This window comes from Acipenser ruthenus, chromosome 22 (assembly GCF_902713425.1).
Source record: "Acipenser ruthenus chromosome 22, fAciRut3.2 maternal haplotype, whole genome shotgun sequence".
In the NCBI taxonomy this organism is placed as follows: domain Eukaryota; kingdom Metazoa; phylum Chordata; class Actinopteri; order Acipenseriformes; family Acipenseridae; genus Acipenser; species Acipenser ruthenus.
In genome coordinates, this window is record NC_081210.1 from 11,206,941 (window position 1) to 11,231,437 (window position 24,497).

At 38.2% G+C, this 24,497-nt stretch overlaps 1 protein-coding gene across 1 annotated transcript in view; it reads right to left on the bottom strand.

The window, feature by feature from the left end:
- LOC117431310 (ras-related protein Rab-26-like) overlaps positions 1–24,497 on the bottom strand; it is a 111,007-nt gene that overhangs the window by 68,711 nt on the left and 17,799 nt on the right. The window contains exon 3 of the mRNA XM_034052110.3: positions 8,481–8,522. Within this exon, the coding sequence (XP_033908001.1) occupies positions 8,481–8,522 (42 nt within the window). The remainder of the gene's footprint in view (positions 1–8,480; positions 8,523–24,497) is intronic.

Here is a 24,497-nt window from a genome sequence, read left to right on the forward strand (position 1 = left end):
GGAATGTATAAATGAAACACTGTTGTGGAAGCTGATTTACACGGTTACTGCAAGAAATGGCTTGATGAGGTTCTTGCTTGGATCAATAAACAACCAAATGAGCAAGATGGGCCAAATTGACCTCCTCTTGTTTGTAACACTTCTTAATGTTCTTAAAAAGTCATAATACCTCCATGAATCTATGCTGTTCAAATCTTTTAGAAAGTAAAACAAGTAAACAGAGTATAAATGCTAAACTATACTAGCCTGATTGATTCATGTACACTGTAATTTTTTTTTTAATGAACACAGTAATGTGTTACATTAGGGAATACACACAAACAAATATAATATTTTTAGTGGATGAGGAATGGGGACAAAATGTAAATCAGTTTATGAATATTCAAAAGAAGACAAATGTTTCGAAGTATACAAAAAGCAAAAATAGCAGAAGTGGGTCAGATGAGGCAGAGGATGCATAGGGCTGCAAATACTGCTGCATTGAGGTACATGTTCGCGCTGACAATAAAAGAACATACTGTAAAATAAGCGACACATTAAACTAAAACAATAAAGTGAACTGAGAGACAAGCAACCATTTATGCGGCTTTTACACAAACTTTAGTAAAAAGAGAGAGCAGAATGACTGTGTTAATGAGTTTGTCAGAGCCGCGCTGTGCTTTGCTGGACAGCCACTATTTATTGCAGACAGGTATGTATCGGTGACTTTGTGCGACAGTACTGTCCATCAGCTAAAACACTGCCTAACACCGACAATCTTAATTGTAAATATTTGACAGAAAATGGTGATGATTTAGTTGGTAAACTTATATGGAATGCATTGATGTAAATGTCCAGTGTGATTTTTGATGCGTCTCCCGATGGCTTGCACCACCCAGTTCTGTCAATCTTATTATATTTTTATGATTTCAAGGCGAATAAACCTAGCTTGTTTTGTGCTGATGTCATATTCATACCTTCTGTAGAAAATGTTTCTGTCAGCATAGCGATCGACCAAACATTTGCAAAGTACCAGTTATATATAATGTGTGTATCTTACTGTACATTGTTGGGTTCAATAAATGCAGGGGGAAAAGTGTGGAATAGCCTTCCCAAACTAAAGACTCACGCGCCACCTATGACAACAGAACACATCCATATAAACTGCTCTAGATAGTCCTTCTGTCTGACAACAGAACATGTCATGCAGGGTTATCTCTCTTGACAACCACACATTACATTTTCTCACAGTATTCTCTATAATGGGATGAAAGTTGAACCTACTTCTTTCTTTTCAGTTTTTGCAAATACTAATTCCAAGATATGTAATTACACCCTTTACTGGAACATGACACCTTTCTTTTAATTCACATTATTTTAATGCAAATAATTCACATTTTAATATTCAAGGTTAATCCAGATACAGAGGAAAATGTATTTATACTCTCAATAGCTTTTGCAACTTCCCATTTGTTTTTCAAAAAGATGGTGGTGTCACCTGCCAGCTGACATCTCTTCAGTTTTTTACCAAACATATTTATACCTGGGAATGTATCTGTATTATACATAGGGCTATGGTTTGTGTGGCTAATAGAAAGGAAAGGGGAAATAGGGCAGCCCTGTCAAATTCCTCTACCAATCTGAAATCTTGTGGAGGTTCCTTTTGACAATTTAACTGATCTGTTGCATCCATTATACAGGTTTTTTTTTTTTTTTTTTTTTTTATAAATTTAGTCGTTGCCAATTATTTTTATTATTTTCTCCCAATTTAGAATGGTGTGACAGGATGGCTCGCAGTGGTGAGGTGTGGTGACGTCACGGACCAGGAAGTAACTGAAACCAAAACAGCGGATGGGCGGGTGAAGCTGAATGCAACTGCATTCAGCGTGGATTTATTAACAAACAAACAAAACAAAAGATTTAAACAAAAACAACAAAACAGAAACCAAAGTGCACGAGGGCCAAACGAATAAACAAACAAACAAACAAGTAAGTGTCGTGCTGGATACTCCAGCACGTTTTAGCAATTGTTTTTAAATGTCGTTCTTTCTCTCCGCTCCCCGTACTCTCCTCTCTACACTCAACCCCTGCAGAACAGACAGTTGCCGCTTCTTATACTCTGGCCGAGGGGTTAACTAGTTGTTAATTATCTTATTACCCCTCGGCCAGAGTCTGCACGCGTTTGGTAAGGATGCATGACTGTCAGCTACTTAAATAATCAGTAGCTGATCAGTTATGCATCCTCACGGGGTTGGGGTTTTTAAATATAATAATAAAAGACGCGGCGCTTTTATCCGCGCCGCAAAAAATAATACAAATAATAATAGGGGCGGGACACTCCGCCACAAATGGCCAATTATTTTTTAAGCTCAGCTCACCGCTACCACCCCTGCGCTGACTCGGGAGGGCGAAGACGAACACACACTGTCCTCCGAAGCGTGTGCCGTCAGCCGACCACTTTTTTCACACTGCAGACTCACCATGCAGCCACCCAAGAGCTACAGTGTTGGAGGACTACGCAGCTCTCGGGCAGCTTACAGGCAAGCCCGCAGGCGCCCGGCCAGACTACAGGGGTCCCTTGTGCGCGGTGAGTGAGGACACCCTGGCCAACCTAACCCTCCCTCCCCCCGGGCGACGCTCGGCCAGTTGTGCACCACCCCCTGGGAGCTCCCGTCCACGGTCGGCTGTGGAATAGCCTGGACTCAAACTCGCGATGTCCAGACTATAGGGCGCATCCTGCACTCCACGTGGAGCGCCTTTACTGGATGCGCCACTCGGGAGCCCCCCCATTATACAGGGTTTTGATTACCTTTTGAAAATATAAACAAAAATCAAATATTATAGTTTCAAAATAAAACTGTATCAATGCTTTGTAAAAATCTACAGATAAGATCAAGCTATCTTCATTTATAATATCACTATAATCTATCAAGTCCAGTATCAGACAAATGTTATTACACATATATAAAACCAGACTGTGATTCATCAATAATTGAATCCATTCCCTTTTGTAGCAAATATTAAGCCAGTAATTTTGCATTCTCAATGTTATTGGCCTACAGTTATCTAGTAGACGTTCTTATTTGGTTCAGGTATAAGAGAGCTGAAGCCTTGTTTAAAGGATGGAGGTACTTCTTCTCTCTCAAGGGCTTCATTAAACACAGATAATTAGGCCATCATTACCAGGAGATTTGTTGTCTTTAAGCTTGTTAATATTTGCCTTCGTTTCCTCAATATCAAAGTTCTTATTACATACACTCTTAAATTATTCACTAGTGGTTTTTGCATTTGCCTTGATTGAATTTAAAAATGTATCCCTATCAGAGTTCTGTTGAGATGATGTACATGATATCTGGTAAAATGGAGAGAAATCGCTTTTGTATTTTGTGTAACATTAATATCCGAAGCGTGTGCCGTCAGCCGACCACTTTCTTTCACACTGCGGACTCGCCATGCAGCCACCCAAGAGCTAGTGTCGGAGGACAATACAGCTCTCGGGCAGCTTACAGGCAAGCCCGCAGGCGCCCGGCCAGACTACAGGGGTCGCTGGTGCGCGGTGAGCCGAGGACACCCTGGCCAACCTAGAGGCTAGTTCTGAGTTTCTTTTTTAAGTTATACAAATATTAGTATTTTTCCCCTTGTTCCATCCAGCTCTTACAAATGCACCTTTGGCTTCTTTCTCATAAATGTTGTCTAATTCTAACTGTAATACTAATAGTTTAACTGCGACTCTTTAATTTATGCTCTGCTTTTCAGTCAGATCTATGATTTCTTTTATAATGTCATTTTCTTTTAGCCTTTTAAATCTAGCTATCCCCTTTCCTCTCTTCATAGCCGTGGATCTTACCTTAAATTCATAAACTCCCAATACTTACCAAACATATTCATTGACTTTGCTTGGTTTCAATAATAATTAATAATATGTTTGTTGTTATTATTTATTTCTTAGCAGACGCCCTTATCCAGGGCGACTTACAATTGTTACAAGATATCACATTATACATTATTTCATATTATACAGATATCACATTATTTTTACATACAATTACCTATTTATACAGTTGGGTTTTTACTGGAGCAATCTAGTTAAAGTACCTTGCTCAAGGGTACAGCAGCAGTGTCCTCCACCTGGGATTGAACCCACAACCCCCCGGTCAAGAGTCCAGAGCTCTAACCACTACTCCACACTGCTGCTACAATGCAAAGAAAAACTTAGAACACGGTTCAGAATACTGCCGATAGAATTCTGACTAAAACCAGGAAATGTTAACATTTTACCCGTTACCCCTTACACTGGCTCCCTGTGCAGTATAGAATTGATTTTAAGATTTTGCTGTTAACTTACAAGGCCCTGAATGGTTTAGCGCCTAGTTATTTGCAGGAGTTACTGACCCCGTATCTTCCAAACCGCACTCTGAGATTTTTCTTGTAGAGCTCCGAAATTATGGAATGCTCTGCATTCATTTGTCAGGGAAGCTGGGACCATTACAGTTTTCAAGTCAAGATTAAAAACACACTTTTACAAAATCAATCAATCAATCTTTATTTCATATACCGCCTTTCATAGTGGAGCACCATCACAAAGTGCTTTACAAGATGCAGTAACAACAAGAAAATCCATAATACTTTAAAATACAGAGAAATGCATAATACCCCCATTGGTTTCTCCAAAAATCTATGTGAATGTGTTTCTTGAATAAAATAAAAATCTGTATTATATTTTTTACAATGCAAAAATATTTTCTTTCATTTTACTAAATGACGAATACCCCTAACAAACAGATAGAACAGATATGAACACCCCTGACAAACAGATAGAACAGATACGAATACCCCTGACAAATAGAACAGATACGAATACCCCAGATAAATACACTAACACATTCAGAAAAGCCTTTCAAATACAGAAATGTATCAATATATTTGGGTTTGTTCTATAAGAAGTCGGTTAATTAACTGGTTGCTAAGTGTATCATATCCTAATTATGTCTATCATATTTAACTCATTGCGGTTTAAGTTCTGAGTTATGTTCAAGAGATCATGTCCACGTGAATTTCCTTGCCATCTACATATGATTTTACACTAACAAAATTATGCTTTTTTCCCTTCTTTGCAAGCATTCTCCACCATTGACCATAACTGATTCTGGACTGGTCTGATGAAGTCTTCTCTAAATCTCAGTTTGCTGTCATTTAAAAACTGTTTCCTTTAGCTGCCTTCCATACCAGTTCCCTCACTGTTCTCATGGTAAACTGAATAATTACTGCTCTTGGTTTAAGGTTTTTGTTCTGTTTGAATATCCCCAAACCTTGGACAACATGGATTGCATTTTCCATTTTTACATCAGACTCGGGTACCACAGACTGACAAATATCATAATCTCCTTGTTTAACTGCTCAGGAATTCCATATAGTCTCAGGCTCTTTCTTCCTTTATATCTCTCTGCCTCAGCTACTTTCTGTTCAATGTAAATTATTTCTTTCCTGTTCTGTACTGTTGTTACTTTATTTTTCATGTCTGGCACCTCTTTGAATAGGAAGTCCAACAACTTCTTGAAAGCCTCAATACTTGAATTGTCAGCTTTTTCATTGATTTTCACAGTGAGAATCTCGATAATATTAGTTTGCCTGTTGGCTCATGCTTCCCTCTTTTAGGAGCTGGTGTCTCAGGAGCTGAGTTACAAATTTCTGAAGTCACACATTCGATGGATGCCAAAGCAGGACTTTGTGGACATGCATAAGCATGAATTTCAGCAATATTTTCCTCTCCTTTGGCTATTGTATTCTCCGAGCTTTCATTGACTATTTTACTTTTGCTGTCTGAGTTATACATTAGAGCCTGACAAATCATACCCTTTTCCATTTTTGGTGTGATTTGTTTACTTTTTCGCTAGGCTGAGTTCACCATCATTTTGTAGATCTGTGCGATCCGGACCGTTGGTTAAGCTGGGCCTTTCCATAGAAAGTTTCTTTTATTTTTATTTCAGATTTCTCCTTATGGTGGATACGATACGTTAATTTGTTATTTCTTGTTTATTATTACAACGTTAATCCGCAACTACAGTTTCAACCAGATTAATCCAGTGCATGAGTCATTTTAGTTCGAAAAAATAGCAGTCCTCCCTATCTGCTATTAACCACAGTACTAGCAGTAGCAGATCACGTGAGCACGGGTTTTAATTGGAGGAGCCCAGAGAGTTTTGTCTCAGAGAAGACAAGCCTCCGTTATAAACTCATGGCAAATGACGTGGTGTGATCCCTGGTATTAATTGGAGGAGCAACTCAAACCCTCCTGCCCCCTGCTGAAGCCCTGCATCTGAGTGTGCTCGATTATGAGTGAAGGGTTGAATAATTTAAATTGCATCACTCAGTTTCACATTCAATTTTCGGAATATTAAAAAAAAAATAACGGTAGGAAGACGATGCCAGCATGTTGCTGACAAACATGGATGATGGGAGTTGTAGTTTTTCTCTGCATTTATGCTGAATGGAAACACCTTTTAGCATGTACCAGATAAACTACTATTCCCAGAAGACACTGGGCACCCAAATGCCTATTGTACTCTGACACGCTAGTATCATTATTTAAGAGAGATATATTTTCAGTTTCATATTATGATAACATTTCCTTTCTCTGGGAACAAATCTAGTTGTTGGTGTTTTTTTTTCTCTGTTAGTGCTTTTTGGAAGTTGTAGTTATTATTTTAGCCCTTCCCCAGCAGTGTTTGTTTCCCCCCACCCCACCCCCAACGCAGGTAAATTCTTTCACTTTCTTTTCGCCTGTACATTATTGATTATTCTGTTGGTCATATATTTCAGTTTAGCAAATGAAATAAATAGTATAGGATGCGCTTGAATTTTGTCTGCCTTCCTCATGCCATAACAACTTTGTTTAGAAAATATTTTATGCAAAGTATGTTAGTGACGTGGTCATAAAATCAAATGCTGTATCAATGTTATACAGTGCCTTTTTAAACATACGCTGGCAGTGTTTAACAGTTAAGTATATTAGAATAAGCTATGATGGGCTAGTGGAGAAAATGTGTTTAACAGCCGAACTGGAGTACACCTGTTTAGACTGCACTTGTAGATCTCTTGATCTACCCCTCCTACTATGCACTGGACTTGCCTGATTTAAGCACCACATTACTGGACCCTCAGCTGATGCACTATCCTTGCACCATTGCACTACTATTATGTCACTGTAGATATAACTTGTTGTAATCCTAACTTGTTGCATCCTATTTAATATTGTCTTTTAGTAGTATTATTTGCACTTACTGTAAACTACACTATTTCAATATGAATCTTGCATTGTAACCCTGTCCATTACTGCCATGTAACACCTTTGAGTCACCTTGGATAAAGGAATCTGCCAAATAAATAAATAAATAAATAAATAAATAATAAACCCCAAGTCCTCTGCCTTTTTTTTGCCCACCAGCCACCATTGACAGTCAGCACTCGGATTTGCGTTACCCAGATACATGCTAGTTGCGTTTTACCGGCCTTGTATTAAGAATAAAATCAATCCCAATTATATATATATATATATATATATATATATATGTAACAAATGAATGCACTTACCCGTCACACACGATTTCCGACTCCATCATCAGTTTTCTGATACAAAGCCCATCTCTTCAATGTTACAATTTATCTGAATATCCATCATAGCCCACGTGTTTTTATTGTGCAGTACACAGCACTTCCTCCAGTTACACATGACGGTAATGTAACAGTTAATCATTAAACAGTTTTAGATACTGTGATGTATTTTGTTATGTGATCTTTAGCTGTTTTTGTGCATTTTCATTTGCAAGTGAACTGTGACATTAGGGCCTTATCGAGCACTATATTCTGCAATTTGACTTGGGATACTCTTAATTCTGGAATTTTTTTTTTTTTTATCTTTTACTAAATTGCATTATCTTTTACATTGTACGCAGTTCTGTGCATGGGTAACATTTTGATTTCATGTTGCTGTTGGGTCGTTACTGGGGAATTTTACTGCTACAATAGATTTAAAAGCATGTACTGTATTACAGTCTAATACAGTACATACAGTATGCGTCTCTTTTGGCAAGTGATATTTTCAGAATCATATCGTTCTGAATTAAAATACTTCTTCTTTTGAAAATATAGTACTGTACCAACAAAACCAATATAGTACATTTAAATGGAAGCCTACTTATTTTAAAACACAGTCCTTTCAGCTATGTATTTTTGATATTGTATCATTTTCGTGTTCCCTGAAATACAGACAAGGGTTGGAACAGGCCGAAATGAAAAAATCAGATATGCGTCACACGCGTTTAACCGTCACTGAAGTCCAAATTTTATAGGGTTGGATATGCGAGTACTGACTGTATACATGTATCCTGAGAACATATTTTTTAAATAAACAGATATTCCAAATCGTTGGTATTGATCACTCCCACTGCCACTGCAGTGAGCAGAATCTAATTACTGTATTTAAATGTTTTGCACTTTCTTACCTGCAGCTTGACTTTCACTCCATCCACGTTCAATACTTTATTCTGAAAAACAAAACAAGCCATGTTAAATCTCTCAAGTTTACACGTTTTGATTAAAGCTGGTACAGACTGCCCTCTTTCTGCAGCCTGGCATAACTGATAAACCTATTATACATGTTATTATTATTATTATTATTATTATCATTAAGTCAGTTAGCAGACGCTTTTATCCAAAGTGACTAGGGGTGACCTATGTACCTGCTGCTGCAGAGTCACATGTCTCATCCGAAAGAGATAGATACACAAATGTACATATATACATGTACAAGTTTTCCTACTGAACTGTAGCTTCAGCAAATCTGATCTGTCTACTAACAGAGCTAAAATACCAGCACTCTAGGTTAATGATATAAAAATTATCCAGTCAAAATGTTTAGTAGTGAATTTAAACATTGGTAGTAAATCAGGCTACCCTACTTGCTGCGTTCCCCACTACAAACTATTGTTATAATAATAATAATAATAATAATAATAATAATAATAATAATAATAATAATAATAATAATAATAATAACAACAACAACAACAAATACCTAAATCCAAATCCCGCAGTGACAGTGCAAGGCTCTCGCCAGTAGAATGTGGTTATAATATAATCTATTTTGTTCTTGTTGTTATTGATGAGCCAGTATTTCGGTAGTCCACGAGTTCAACACATTTCTCAGTGCTGTCCAGCGGGGCTTCTGGAACTTCATTATGTAGTAGTCTTGCACCAAGCTGCTTTTAAGAACTGTATTTGTCTATGTGGAACCAGTTTCTTTTTTTTTCATGTTCAGCGATGTTCATTTAACACATATTTTGGTGCAAACATGACTTTTTAGGTACCCATAATAGATGGTATTTAAACTAGTGTAATGAACTGCATCTTAATGCTAAGGGGGGCAGAACAATCTAGACTAAAATAATCAGCTATCCGATGGTAACAAAAGGATGTGTAAAGAAGTGCTTGGTTATTTATTTATGTATTTTCTTATTTTTATTTATTTAAATTTATGTATGCGGCCACATACCTGAGGCTTAAAAACCTTTATGAACTGGTAAGAAAACTAACTATGCTAAATGAGTTATTTTTAAATAACAGATATGTAAATTGGTAGTTTAAGTTGAGGGAGATAGCACAGAGGATTAAGAAGAAGTCTCTTATTTACCATAATTGCATTGCAAATGAGTGGAAAACCTGGATTTATTTGTTACGTGATTTTGGCAATTTCCAGGGAAGCTACAATTACCTGTACCATGCAGTATATTCACAATTGACACTTGAGATGCTGGGAACCAATGAAGGAAAAGAAGCTTGATAACATGTGAACTCGATTCATTTTTCATTACAATCTGAGAACCTCACCATAACACCAAACCAGTCCCCTGTGCATCTTTATCAAGTGAAGTATCACCTCCTGTGAGCAAATCTGAAATCTATGAGCTTGCTGTGCACATACAACAGTCTTCTTCTGAGCTGCACTAGAACACAATTTAATGTGAATATCACCAATTTACAGGTTCTGATGCAATGATGTATTGGTAAAGCTTTATGCCATCAATATATGCTTTTAAACAATAGATGTACTAGGCTTCAAAAGCTGGGAAAGCTATCAATTTATCTTACTTAGATAACTGATCTCAAACTCAAATGGGCATCACATCTGTCAATCTTTAGACATATAATCAATATAAAAATGAAGGCTGCTCCTGTATTCGAAACATATGAGAACATATCAGAACTGCTGTTCTATTAATCATCTTGTTTGGGTTTCAGTAGGTGAAGAATCATGAAAGCACAGCCTTCCCATGTTCAAACTTTCATGGACTATACAATTTCAGATTGAGGACCTGTGAGTTTAATGATCCCTGACTCTTGTCAAACCTTGCTTTCTGCTATAGTGGGCCATACAACTGGAACAGATTGCCCCGTGGTGTTAAAGAGTCTCAGAGGTTTTAAAAACAGCAACCATGTAACTGTATTGCACAGTAAATATAAGATCTGCAACAATGTTCACTTAACCTGTATAAAATGTGCTTGCATCCTACAGTACAACTTTGTAAATGAGACTGGGAATGAAACTCGCACTAGCTCTGCACCCAGACGTGGGTTTCAGAACTACCTTCACTTAAGCACATTATTTTAATGATCAGGAGACAAGAGTTTTAAGTTAGAGAAGTTGTTCCTTCTTTATAGCTACATGAACAACTATTAGTAAACTACAGACTCAAGTGTGATTTAATCATGACTGAGTATATAATATATCTAAATAATAGAGGTTCTGAGAGTAAGGCTATAGCAAGTTTCAAACCCTGATGAGATGTTACATCTGTACAGTTATATCCCAGTAAAGAAGCTTCATAAATAAGTAAATACCCTAATGAAAATAATACAACCATAAAGAAAAGATAACTTATTGCGCTAAACTCTACCATATTATTTCTTTTTTCAAAACAGTACAATACAGAGCATTCAAATGTGTAGTACAGTAATTTTAAGTACTCGCCTTTACTATTTTTAAAACTCAAGTCTATTGTCAGCATAAAACCAAAGAAAAAAACAGTGTTTAGAATAAAATAAAAATTGATCCGAAGGCTGCATATTTGTGGTGGTCTTATAAGAAGACTGTATGAAAATAGGGCTGTTCAGATGTAATCCAGCAACACAGCTAATCTGCCTCATCCTTCTGTTGCTCCAGGTGTGGTAAACCTTGTGGATTAGCTTGTAAAAAACAAACATGCAGGGGGCTCCAGTAAAGGCACTCCACATGGAGTGCAGGATGCGCCCTATAGCCTGGAGGTCGCATGTTCCATTCAGATCTGTGTTGTTCTCTGGCACTATAGGTGTACAGACTGTGTTTCAGCCTCCGTTTCCCGAGTCGCCGGGGGGTTGCAGCGGTGAACCAGGATAAAAATAATAATTGGGCATTCCAAATTGGGGAGAAAACTAAAAACTAAAAAACCTCAAAAACATGTATATCTGTAACATACTCTATATATCACTAATAAATAACAAAGTATATTACTACTATAGTCAGCGTTCCAAATAAAGTTTTGGGTCATTGAGTAATGTACAATTTAGACACTGTGACCCATATGCATAAAAGACGGCGGTAATTTCCAGCCATTACATTTTTTTTTTTTTTTAAATCAGGCAGTATTTAACACGCAATTTATAAACCACTGTCTGGTTATTTTACTGGCCAGTAATGGGTTTAGGTGTGATTTACCGTCATGGATTGTTACCAAGAGATTGTAACTAACCAATTGTCAGAGGTATGCAAATGAGCTGTGTCCCTACTTACACAGCCATGTTATGGCTACGGGACATGTCTGGAGGCAGACAGGTTGTCCGAAATATCGAGATGTCAGGTTTAAAAAAAAAAAAATTATAAATTGCACAAACAGGTGATGGACACAAGTGAGAGGTTAGGGTATGTGCAGCATATGCTTTTTGATTAAAAAAAATTATGATATTTTTTACATAACTTATATGCACATGCCCGCTACATATTTTATGTTTTGTATTATGTGTTATTTGTTTGGGGGCACGAGTGTTTTAGGTTGGCAGGGAAGGATTGATTGCCTTCCCTGCCAAAGCAGTTCATGTGCAGAATGTGCCTGGGCTCAAATGAATGATTAACAAGCAAATCGAGCCCAGGCACAGCTGTATAAAAGAGTGGATCAGCCACTCATCAGGGCTGGCTTCAAACCAGCATGATACTTGTTTGCTGTACTATTTGTTCATTGTTTTGGCCAACGTGCCGTTTGTTTTTCTAAAGTGTTTTGGTTTTGTGTTTAAATCTTTTATTTATAATTTAATAAACACACGCTTCACCCACAGTATTGTTGTCAATCTCTTCCTGGTCCGATGTCATCACAAAGCTATACGTGACACCACCAGAAAATATATTTTTGTCACAGTTCATAATATTTGACTTTTGGTTGAGAAAAAAAAAAATCTCTCTAATGTTAGCACACACTTTCCAGCACACAAGTATAGAAGCACTGGAGCATCAACAAGCTCTGGTTATTTTTCTATTTATTTTTTGAAATTCTTTTTATTGCATTTACTTTTTACAAGAACACAGCAGAGAAGAAACAATAAACAAATACAAACAAAAAGTAAATCAAACAGAGTAAACAACCTGAGTGGGTAAGTATGACAAGAAACAGCAGCTGATTCCAAATTTAATTCTCTCCACTCTCTCAACCAAGGTAGCAGGGAAACAGGTGTATGCAGTGGTGTAGTCGAGGGTATACGAAGGTAAACGGCATTTACCCACTTTTAATTTGGGCAATATAGCGTTTACCCACTTCTCATATAAGGGATACAGAGATTACCCACTTCTAGTTTCCTGAGATATGCAAATCCTGGGTTAAAGACAAGATATTTTAACGGTGTCTGTGTTGTGTTGCTGCGTGCGAGACTGACAGCTCTCAGTCAGAACTCCAGTGTGAGCAGGGGGCGTGGCATCTTGACTGTGTGTTCTGTTTGTGTTTGTGTGTTCTGTGATTGGTTGTTAATGTTCTGTTTAGGGCTGTCAATTAAATTGCAGTTAACTTTGCTCTCAGTCTTGACCCTCTCAGCATACTATAATTAATTCCTGTCATTAATTCCCTGCAGCACTATTTTAATTCAACGCAATAAGTGCAGTCGTCGTTTGAATAGAAAGTTAGTCACAGAACCGCATTATTGAGCAAAGCACTAAATGAAGGACTTATGAATGTGAATTTTGTTTTTGACTTTCTGACAGTTCACTGTATAGAAAGACTATTACTTGTATCTATTAGTTCCAGTATCACAGAATGCATCTAGTCTGCTGTACAACCTGCATGCTGTAAACACGTCTTCATATCGCAAAATACACTTTCTAGCAGCTACAGTATTCTGCTACAGGCAGCAACAACAGAACAACAAATGAAACCCGTCAGTTTCGACAGAGCACTTTATTTTAAATTCAGGATCTCTGCAAGCCTGTGCATCAAGCTACATCATGTCAGTAGGATAAAGTGTGTCCCACTTGTAAGTAGCCCGTAAGTATTTCAGTTAGATGTTGGCATTCAGTCCATGTTGGGAGGATTCTTGTACACGTCTGTGTCTGCTCCATCATGTGATTATTGATTTATTTGTTCGTTGTAATATTTACTGGGCTACTTTCAGTGGTACACCCTGTATTACCAAAGCTGTTGCAAAGTGGATAGCTACTGACTTTTAAATGTATTTCAAGATTAAAGAGTCTGCAGTACATATTTAAAATGACTGAGTCAAAATAATGAGAGGCAAGGTTGGATAGTAAATATGACTTAATATACTGTAATGCCATAAATATTTGCTTTTGGTTGTAAATATTTGTGGCTTAACAGTATTTTATTTAAATATAACTGACACAGCATAAGTAAATAACTAAACAACATAAATAAATAACAGAAAATGTTTTTGACTTTCATACCGCAAGTTTTTGTAGTATGTTTTGTAATTAATTTTGTGTAACAGATTCACCGTTCAGCAGTTTTTTCAATCAGCCATTGTATCTTGTTTTTGGAGTAGAGGTGTAGGGCATTCCTTTGAAAAGGGTCGGGACTGACAGTGATGTGAACCAATCACATGACAGATGGAGACCACTGTCCGGTGGTGTAAGGATGTTAGGGCAATACTTCAATCTATTTTTCCTCCTATGATGATGTTTTAACCAATCACAGGCCAGAATTTTCAACCACTGACTATATATATTAGTACAGTTACTGAGGGGAAATATATAAGCTTAAGACTATCTAGGCCTATTTTTCCTGACAGGGGGTTTTAAAACTGTAATTACAATTGAGGGTTCACTGTTTGATTAAATTAGGTGGGTTTAACAAGGTAACTGTCTTTAATTAGAGGTAATAACTGTATGATTGTTCAGTTGAAATTACCTAATTACCCAACTGTATAAAGAGGCCTGTTTGTTTCAACTCGAGTTGGAGTGTAAGGAGAGGTGAACAAACAGTATTTGCTTGTGGAAAAACTGTGTCAAAAGAAAAGGATACCTGTGTGCAACAAATAATCATGGTACTATTGTTTTGTGTTTTGTTTTTTTGTCAGGGAAACCACTTACCTGTCCTGACCTTAGTTAGTGGAACAACGTGTGGATAATTAGGAGTTGAGGAGTTAGGTTTTTGTTAGTCTTTTTGTTTCTGTTTTAAAAAAAGTTATAAATAAACGCAACTGTGTTGTTGGAACAGAAAAGTCTCTGAATTAGCCAACTGCTCTGTTCCTATCCTGCCATGACTCAGCAGGACCAGTGACTTCCCTCTTCTGACACCATGTGTCACAGGACGATGTTACATACGTGTGTCGTCACTGAATAAAACTGAATCAGACATGGTGTTGACACGCCGCACAGGTCCTGATACTAGGATACCAACAATGGTAATTCTAGCGCCGGATTTAATAGAGAAAACAAAACAAAACAAAGCTAAAAATAAAAGTTTGCCACACATGGCGAGACGCCTCACTATGAAACCTCTCTATACTTGTTTGGGATCAAAACCCTTAAACTGACCTAGTGAAGTCCCGGCATCCTCCTGGCGAGTCCAACCTCTTTCTGACTGCCTTGGCTGGGCAATGCCTTCACGAACACCGTCTTGGAGTGGAAGGGTTTTGTGTAGTAGTTCTCTCCTTGGAGCGGATGCTCTCCTCCTCGATGTAAACACAGCAATCTTTCGCTCAGCACCTGTCTGAATGGCTATGGCCATGGCCATGCAGTAGCCTCGAGACACCTGTACACACTCTCTGGGGATGCCCCCGAGCCAATCCGGTCCTCACCGTTCAGCTCAGTGCCGGGCAAACCTAACTGCTCAATTGGTTACCTAGCAATGCGTCTCCTGTTACGCTTCCCAGATACCACCCACCCCCAAGAATGGCACCACCAGTACATTCAATTGTCTTCAGCTGGTTCCTCTTTCCTCTTCAATGGGTGGTCCAGACATGACAGTGGGATGTCTGGACGCCCGGGCAGAGACAGCTGACCCATAGACGTCGGACTGGAGCGCAGGCTTCTATTATAGACCCGAAGGTAGTGGAAAAACGGGACATGCGGGAAAAAAAGCTTTGGCGAAAGCTGTCAAAATACAGATTGGAGAGGGAAATAATACCTTTGTTATTCCAGATACGAAAGGTCAGTCTCCTAACGATGGTGGAAACAAATGGTTAGCATCTACTGGGAAAAAAATAGAGGATGCTTGTAAACCACAGGTCTGTCTGAACTGTGTCCATATTCTGAGGGAGAGTCTCATTACAGGGTTGTAGCTATATTTGGAGATGGATAAAGGTAGAGAGGAGCATAATAAAGCTGGTAGAGATGTTAAACGACAGGAAAGAGCCTCCACATGTAACCAGGTTGGAGTGTTGTGCAGCGAGTGAGAAAGCATCCAATATGACATAGTACGGATATCAGCTGAACAATAGTAATATTAGAAGTTGGGGAGTGCCAAATCCCCTGATGGTTTTGAACATTGGAGGAAGGCCTTTCAAATAAGAGGCTGTTTATTATTCCAGATAAAGCTTCAGATAATTTGGTCTAATGTACTGAAGAAGGATTTTTTTTATCAAAATTGGGATGCACTGTAAAAGATATAGGTACTTGGGAAGTATATTTCATTTTAACAGAGTTAATGCGACACACAAGTGAGAGGGGGAGTGAGGTCCAGCAGATAAGGTCTTGTTTAGTGTGCTCTAACAGTGGAGTAAAATTAGATTGGAAGAGATTAATGTAATCATGGGTAACTGAAATTCCTAAGTAAGTACATTTGTTAGTGACAAGTTTAAAGGATAGATCCGCGATGGGCTTTTGTAATGCTATTGGGTTTATAGGGAATAGCTCACTTTTGAGCAAGTTTGTAACCAGATAATTTGCCAGATTGTTCTAAAATAGAGAAAGCTTGGGGTAAGGAAGAGACTGGATCGGTAATAAACAATAGGAGGGGATCAGCATATAGAGAGACCTTTTCTTCCTGCCCATGCCTAACCACTCTCCAAATGACCTTGCCACTACACAATGAGATAGCAAGAGGTTCAATAGCAATGGCAAACAGGAGAGGGGAGAGAGGACGACCCTGTCTGGTACCGCTGTAGAGAGAGAAATATTGAGAGAAAGTATTGTTAATCTGAACAGATGCAAGTGGAAAAGAGTATAATACTTCAATCCATGAAATAAAGTTGGGACCAAAGCCAAATCTCTGTAGGGTATAAAAAAAGATAGTCCCACTTGACACGGTCAAAGGCTTTTTCTGCGTCAAACGAAACCAAGACTTCAGGAAGAGCCGAGAATGACGTAGCATATAGGATGCTAAACAGACACAGAAGATTAAAGAGTGCCTCTTTTGGATGAATCCAGTTTGGTCTGGGGAGATTATAGAATGTACAACAGACTCAAGACGGTGCGTCAGAGCTTTTGCGAGCAATTTTACGTCTGTGTTGAGAAGAGAGATAGGTCGATACGAGACGCAATCGTGGGGGTCCTCATTCTTTAATAGCAGAGAGACTGATGCTTGGCGTACAGTTTGGGGTAGGGATGAATATTTCTGATTAACTGAATAGCTGCAGAATTACCGGAGCTGATGGGAAAGGATCCGACTGGCCTTGTTGCCATGTTTGTATAGAGCGTGGTGTGATTTAAGGAGCAGCTGCTCTGTCTGTTTTGTAGACAGCAGATCAAATTTTGTTTGTAATGACAGCCGTTCCTGGTAAAGATCAGGGGATGGTAAGCTAACATAGTGTTGATTTAGGTTTGAAATGAGGCCTGTCAACTCTGACAGCCTTCCCAGGTGGCGTTTGCTGACTTGAGCGGAATATAAGATAATTTGGCCACGTAAATATGCTTTCATTTTTTCCCCATAGAGTACCGAAAGAAACCTCCGGAGTAGAGTTGGTATCTAAAAAGAGAGATATTTGAGAGGACATAAATAAAATGTTCATCTGTGAGTAGCAAGGGATTAAAACGCCAGGGGCCATGAGACTGGGCCTGGTCAGGGAAGTCAAGCTCTAAAACCAGAGAAGCATGGTCGAAGATTACTATGCCATGATAAGTACAGAAGCGGATAGAAGTAATTAACTTATTGGTCGAGGAAAAAGTAGTTTATGCGGGAATATGACTTAGAGAGAGAAGAAAGAAAAAAACGGCACAGGTCTGAAAAGGCATAGGAATTTAGGAAGGACTGAATGGTTTTGGCACATTTTGAGGGGGATGTAGTTTTTAAAGAAGAGCAGTATAGGCTGGGATTTAATGAACAGTTGAAGTCCACTCCTAGAATTAAATGGTGAGAATGTAGGTCTGGTAGGGAAGACAAGTTTGAAATTGGTTATCATCCCAGTTGGGGGCTAAACATTGGCCAGGATCAGTGGGGTATTATAAAGCTGACCTGTGACTATAATCTAGCGACATTTAGGGTCATCTGATACCTGTGAAGCAATAAAAGGAGTGCACTTGTGTATAGGAATTGCTCCCCCACCCAATTTAATTTGTCAATTCATCCATCAATTCCTAAATTAATTCGGCAATTGATCAATTAATTCATCAACTCGTGCAGCAATTCATAAATTAATTTGTCGAAAGGCTTGATGGGCTTCTGGGTGAATCGATTGCTCCAGGATTGACCTGTGAATTAATGAATTTGTAATGAACTGCTATACCTTGCACTGAAATGTATTTCTAGTTTGTTTAGTCACTCCCCTAGGGAGTTCCGCCCCTTGTAGCCAGTCTCAGTAAAGGACAGTGAAAGGAGAAGGGAATATGGTGGATAACTACTGGTAACGGAGCATGTGAGCTCTTGTTATTTTACTTTACTACAGATTACTAAATCTGTTTGAAACTTTCAACTATGTTGCTAGTTATACTTATGCTTGTATGTATATTCGTTATGATAAGTACTCAGAAGACAGCAACTAGAAAGAAGCTATGTAAGCTGCTGTAAATCAGTGTGTAGAGTGAAATCAGAGGGGTGGATCAGTGTGTAGAGTAAGATCAGAGGGGTAGGTCAGTGTGTAGAGTGAGATCAGAGGGGTAGATCTGTGTGTAGAGTGAGATCAGTGTGTAGAGTGAGATCAGAGGGGTAAATCGGTGTGTGGAGTGAAATCAGAGGGGCAGATCAGTGTGTAGTGAGATCAGAGGGGTAGATCGGTGTGTAGAGTGAAATCAGAGGGGCAGATCAGTGTGTAGTGAGATCAGAGGGGTAGATCGGTGTGTAGAGTGAGATCAGAGGGGTAAATCGGTGTGTGGAGTGAAATCAGAGGGACAGATCAGTGTGTAGTGAGATCAGAGGGGTAGATCGGTGTGTAGAGTGAGATCAGAGGGGTAGATCGGTGTGTAGATTGAGATCAGAGGGGTAGATCAGTGTGTAGAGTGCAATCAGTGTGTAGAGTGAGATCAGAGGGGTAAATCAGTGTGTAGAGTGAAATCAGAGGGGCAGATCAGTGTGTAGAGTGAGATCAGTGTGTAGAGTGAGATCAGAGGGGTAGATCGGTGTATAGACTGAGATCAGAGGGGTAGATCGGTGTGTAGAGTGATATCAGAGGGGTAAATCAGTGTGTAGAGTGAGATCAGAGGGGTAGATCGTTTTTGGGCTCCGTGTATTTACGATCGGACATACCATTCCAGACTTTAAATGACAGACACATAAACTACGATAACGATTCTACAAAGCTGTTAATTGCCAAGACTTTATATCTACCAGTATTCATGGGTCATCCATAAATAACACAATACATAGGCCTAAACTGATGTGTGTCAAGAGAAAACCCAAACAAAAGTATTTTAAATCGGGACTCTATTAAATTAAATATTAGTGTCACTATGATATAAGCAGACAAAATTACCCAAAATCTCATTCATGAACAAAAATGTTTAACTTTGTTTTGCACTGTTCTACGGAAGCCCATATGTATTCCTCAATTATAATCAATATCGTGAATATAACACCATATGTTACTCTATTGAAAAAAAATATATATCTATTTACCCTATGCAGTTAACATCTTTGTAGAATCATTATCGTAGTTTTTTGTCTGCGGTTTAAGGCAGCAGTTGCAGCTGTTCTGTGTGTACGAGATGGATTCTGTGTTTGGTTTTTCATCTGCGGTTCAGGGCTTCAGTATAAACCATTGAAGTAAAAATTATTAATCACACGATGGAGCAGCACAGACATGTACAGGAATCCTCGTTATTACAAACGAATAATCCAATGATGGAGCAGCATAGACATGTGCAGGAATCCTCGTTATTACAAACGAATAATCCAATGATGGAGCAGCATATACATGTGCAGGAATCCTCGTTATTACAAACTCGGTTATTACATGTACAGGGAATTAATTACGGTATGTTGAGAGGATCAAGACAGAGGGCGGTTAACGTGGGTTAAAAAAACCCAAAAAAATCAGTTAACTGCGATTAATTGACAGCCCTAGTTTGAACCTTTATTTTGACCCTTGTGCTGTGCTTATTTTGTTCCTGTTTTTGTCTTTGTTTTGTTAAATAAACGTGTGCATATGCACTTAAGCTGCCACTTTCTGTCTCTGGGTCTCTTTGCTGTCGGTAACCAGCCTGGGCTACCCTGTCACAGTCAATTAACAGCACAGTACAGATTTATGAATCAGACGAATAATATGTTAATGAGAAAATTGGTCTCTGAGGGCACGTTATTCTAACATCGCGATGAGTGATGTTTTTTGACGGTAAATGGTGTTTATGCATCACCCTTTGAAATACTGTCATGTTAAACGCTAGTACTGGCATGATAAAGGAGACGGTAAGTGTTATGAATGTGGGCGTAAGAGTTTTGCTCTGTTCTGCCCTTGGTTAATACACCTTTAACACTAATATTAGAGCATTAATGGCATATTTTATTTAATAATCAAAAACAGCTCAAATCAGGCTCCCAATCAATTACTGGGAGCAACAAGAAACATAAGTGACAAGTCAAAGGGAAGTGCACAGTGATTAATGACAAGGCTTTGGTGTGTGAAGCATCAGGGAGACGCTGAATTCACAAACATGTCACCCTGACAACCTGACAAAAAAACAACTCCTCTCAGAAAGAATCGCAAACGAGAAGAAATAAATCATTAATTCATTCTCAATCTGGATACGGTCCCCTGTTACATATCTTTAAAAGAATAGAAGATGAAATACATTTCTGGAATAAAAAAGGAAATAAAACAAAGGAAATAAATAACTGTCAAATAAATAAAATAAAATAATGCAGTTAGAAAGTTTTGTGCAGCAGAATATGACTGCAGTTGGCATTGATGGATTGTATTTCACCCTTTATCAAATGGATTTACAAACAAAAGACACAGATCTGATTTACAGAATTGTTTCTGTTATCATAAGCAATCTGTCACAGTGGTGGCTTCTGAGTTTTAATTGTCCTGTACATATCAGCTGCTGAATTGAAGTTCAATATCAGATGGCTGAATTGTGTAGGTTATCTTATGTGTGAACAAGGAAAGACAGAATGACATCCTGGTTGAAGGCTGCAGCATTGGTATAACCTTGCTTGCACAAGGTTATGAAGGCACACCAGCTATGGTGGCATTAATTTTGTAGTACGGAACAGTATAGCCTACTGATGATAACAGTGTGTTACTGCCAGATTTAGATTTTCCTTAAAAATACTTTTGTACTGTACAATATAATGTAACTGTATACATTAGAGTCCCAAGCCAAAAGACAACATTCTGCTGTGCTAGTATTGTTGCTGATTAGTTGTTTGTAAAGGCTTAATACCATAGGCACTGGGTTTGTAACAACGTTGGTGTTGCATGGGAGTCAAGGAGCAAATTCCCCTATACTTGGGGTTGGGAGAAAAAAATGAAAATAATCTCTTTAAAGCCTTGTTTTTAAAACAACTTCTTTTCTTTATGTCGTGGGCAGCTACAAGCATGATAGACAGCCAAGAGTGATGGACAGCTTGCACAGATGAATGCCAGATGGAGTGTGCTTGTACTGCTATAGATATATAATACAGTAACTGACTTACCAGAACAGATACACTGACAGAATGAGCTTAGGGAGTCACCTATCTGCTTCAGTCTATTTTTTCCTCAAATAATGCGACTTTTACAGAAAATAAACTATGATGTTACAGCCAATGCAAACCGGAGTGAATGAATGAATGAATGAATAAATAAATAAATAAATAAATAAATAAATAAACAGACGGATTGATTTAAAAGAACTAATGCACACCATAGGTGAAGCGAACAGCGCTAAACCTTCATTCTGTATAGGCCTATAAGCTTCCATTTTTTCATTCAGGTCATGTCCAGTCTGCATTGGCTCTTCAGTGTGTATTACTCACACCATTCTCACGCTTCACCTAATTGAATAGGTAAGTTCATTGTTGTGCATTTGAATAAACAACCAACCAAATTGAATCATAATGTGTTTCAAAAATACAAAAATCTGAAAGAATCACCTCGCCTACTGAACAAATGCCAGCAGTAGATTTTTTTTCATGTATAGCCACTGGCGACAAGCCATGTATTGTATACCTCACACGATGCTTGTCCTTTCTTGTATAATACTGATAGTTTAGCATTTAGCAGAAACATCAATACTATTAAGTACAAACCAGTTTTCCCACAGGTATCCTCTGTATGATTTAACCCCCTTTCTTCTATATGAAAACATGACGGGATGTCAAGTGAAAAACAGTCTGTGAAGCTAAATGGTTCTTAAATCATTTTTGCCATTCATTTAACTAAAAACCTCCTATACTGTACAGAAATGCTATTGTGTTTATGTAGTGATTTTACTAGTCCTGCCACAGAAGAGACACCGTTTCTGGGTAGGGATGGGCATGTGTACTTGTTTATTCGAAAAATTGATTAGAAAAATGTTAAATCACTTAGAAAATTACTAATCGTATAATCCATCTTGTATTGCAACAAATATGAATGCTCTGAAAACGCCCATTAATCTGGGCTTTACGTTTAGATTTTTAACTACTGGCCCCTTGGGCCGCTGAGCTAGTGTTTTTACTGGCTCGGATGCAATTTTATCTGGCCCAATATAGTTATATATTTTTTCATGATGGTTTTTATTTTCAGTATGTTTCTAACTGTGTATGGTAACCAAAGAGAGCCCGTGTCTCAAAAGAAAGTGGCTGAACAAAGCCTTTCAATATATGTTACTGTATGTGTACAAATACTAATTTTTTCACAAGCAAACCTGCAAATCAAGCTGTTACCATGGTCACAGCAATGCTAAAACTGAATTATAATAAATTAGGGATGGGTCAGTGTAGACAAATACACGATTACATGAAAATTAAAAAAAAGTACACAAAAAAACCTTATACATTAGCTACTAGTAGAAGCAAACATGTCTTTCTTTTATTTTATTTTTTTAATGCTGAAGCTTAAGTGTTATGTCAGTCTTAAACCCGTTGTTATTTGTACAGACGTGCTCAAATTTGTTGGTACCCCTCCACAAAAAACGAAGAATGCACAATTTTCTTTGAAATAACTTGAAACTGACAAAAGTAATTGGCATCCACCATTGTTTATTCCATATTTAATAGAAATCAGACTTTGCTTTTGATTTTTTATTCAACATAATATTGTAAATAATAAAACAAATGAAAATGGCATGGACAAAAATGATGGGACCGCTAACCTAATATTTTGTTGCACAACCTTTAGAGGTAATCACTGCAATCAAACGTTTTCTGTAGCTCTCAATGAGACTTCTGAGACAGAGCTTTCTGACACTGGGCAGTACGTTTCGCTCCAGAATGCCTTGATAGTCTTGAGATTTCATTGTGCCCTGCACAGATTCAAGGCACCCTGTGCCAGGCGCAGCAAAGCAGCCCCAAAACATAACCGAGCCTCCTCCATGTTTCACTGTAGGTATGGTGTTCTTTTCTTTGAAAGCTTCATTTTTTCGTCTGTGAACATAGAGCTGATGTGACTTGCCAAAAAGCTCCAGTTTTGACTCATCTGTCCAAAGGACATTCTCCCAGAAGGATTGTGGCTTATCAATATGCATTTTAGCAAATTCCAGTCTGGCTTTTTTATGTTTTTCTTTCAAAAGTCCTCCTGGGTCTTCTTCCATGGAGCCCACTTTCGCTCAAAAAGCGACGGATGGTGCGATCAGAAACTGACGTACCTTCACCTTGGAGTTCAGCTTGTATCTCTTTGGCAGTTATCCTTGGTTCTTTTTCTACCATTCGCACTATCCTTCTGTTCAATCTGGGGTCGATTTTCCTCTTGCGGCTGCGCCCAGGGAGGTTGGCTACAGTTCCATGGACCTTAAACTTCTTAATAATATTTGCAACTGTTGTCACAGGATAGCCTTTACCTTTACCATGCTTGTCTATTATTTTCTTTCTGATCTCCTCAGACAACTCTCTCCTTTGCTTTCTCTGGTCCATGTTCAGTGTGGTGCACACAATGATACCAAACAGCACAGTGACTACTTTTCTCCATTTAAATAGGCTGAATGACTGATTACAAGATTGGAGACATGTGTGATACCAATTAAAGAAACTAATTAGTTTGAAATATCACTATAATCCAATTATTTATTATCTTTTCTAAGGGGTACCAACAAATGTGTCCAGGCCATTTTAGAATATCTTTGTAGAATAAGCAATAATTCATCTCTTTTCACAGCTTCTTTGCTTTATTCTATGACATACCAAAGGCATGCAAGTATACATGATAAAATAGCTTTTAATTTCATCACTTTTCAGGAGGAATGAAGCATTATTTTAATGAGCTGTAAGGGTACCAACAAATTTGAGCACGTCTGTATATTAAAGGTAAGGATCCTAATTAATTATGCAATGCTTGTAATAGCAACATTCTACAGTAATCATATTCTGTTTGAAAGTGTTGCCAATTTTATTGCCTTGTTTTTAGCTAATGTTAACAGATCCCTGCTTGAGTTCCTCTGTAATGACTGTACACAGCAGCTTCTGCAGCTGTTGCTAGCCAGTCGTGAAACAGCTTCC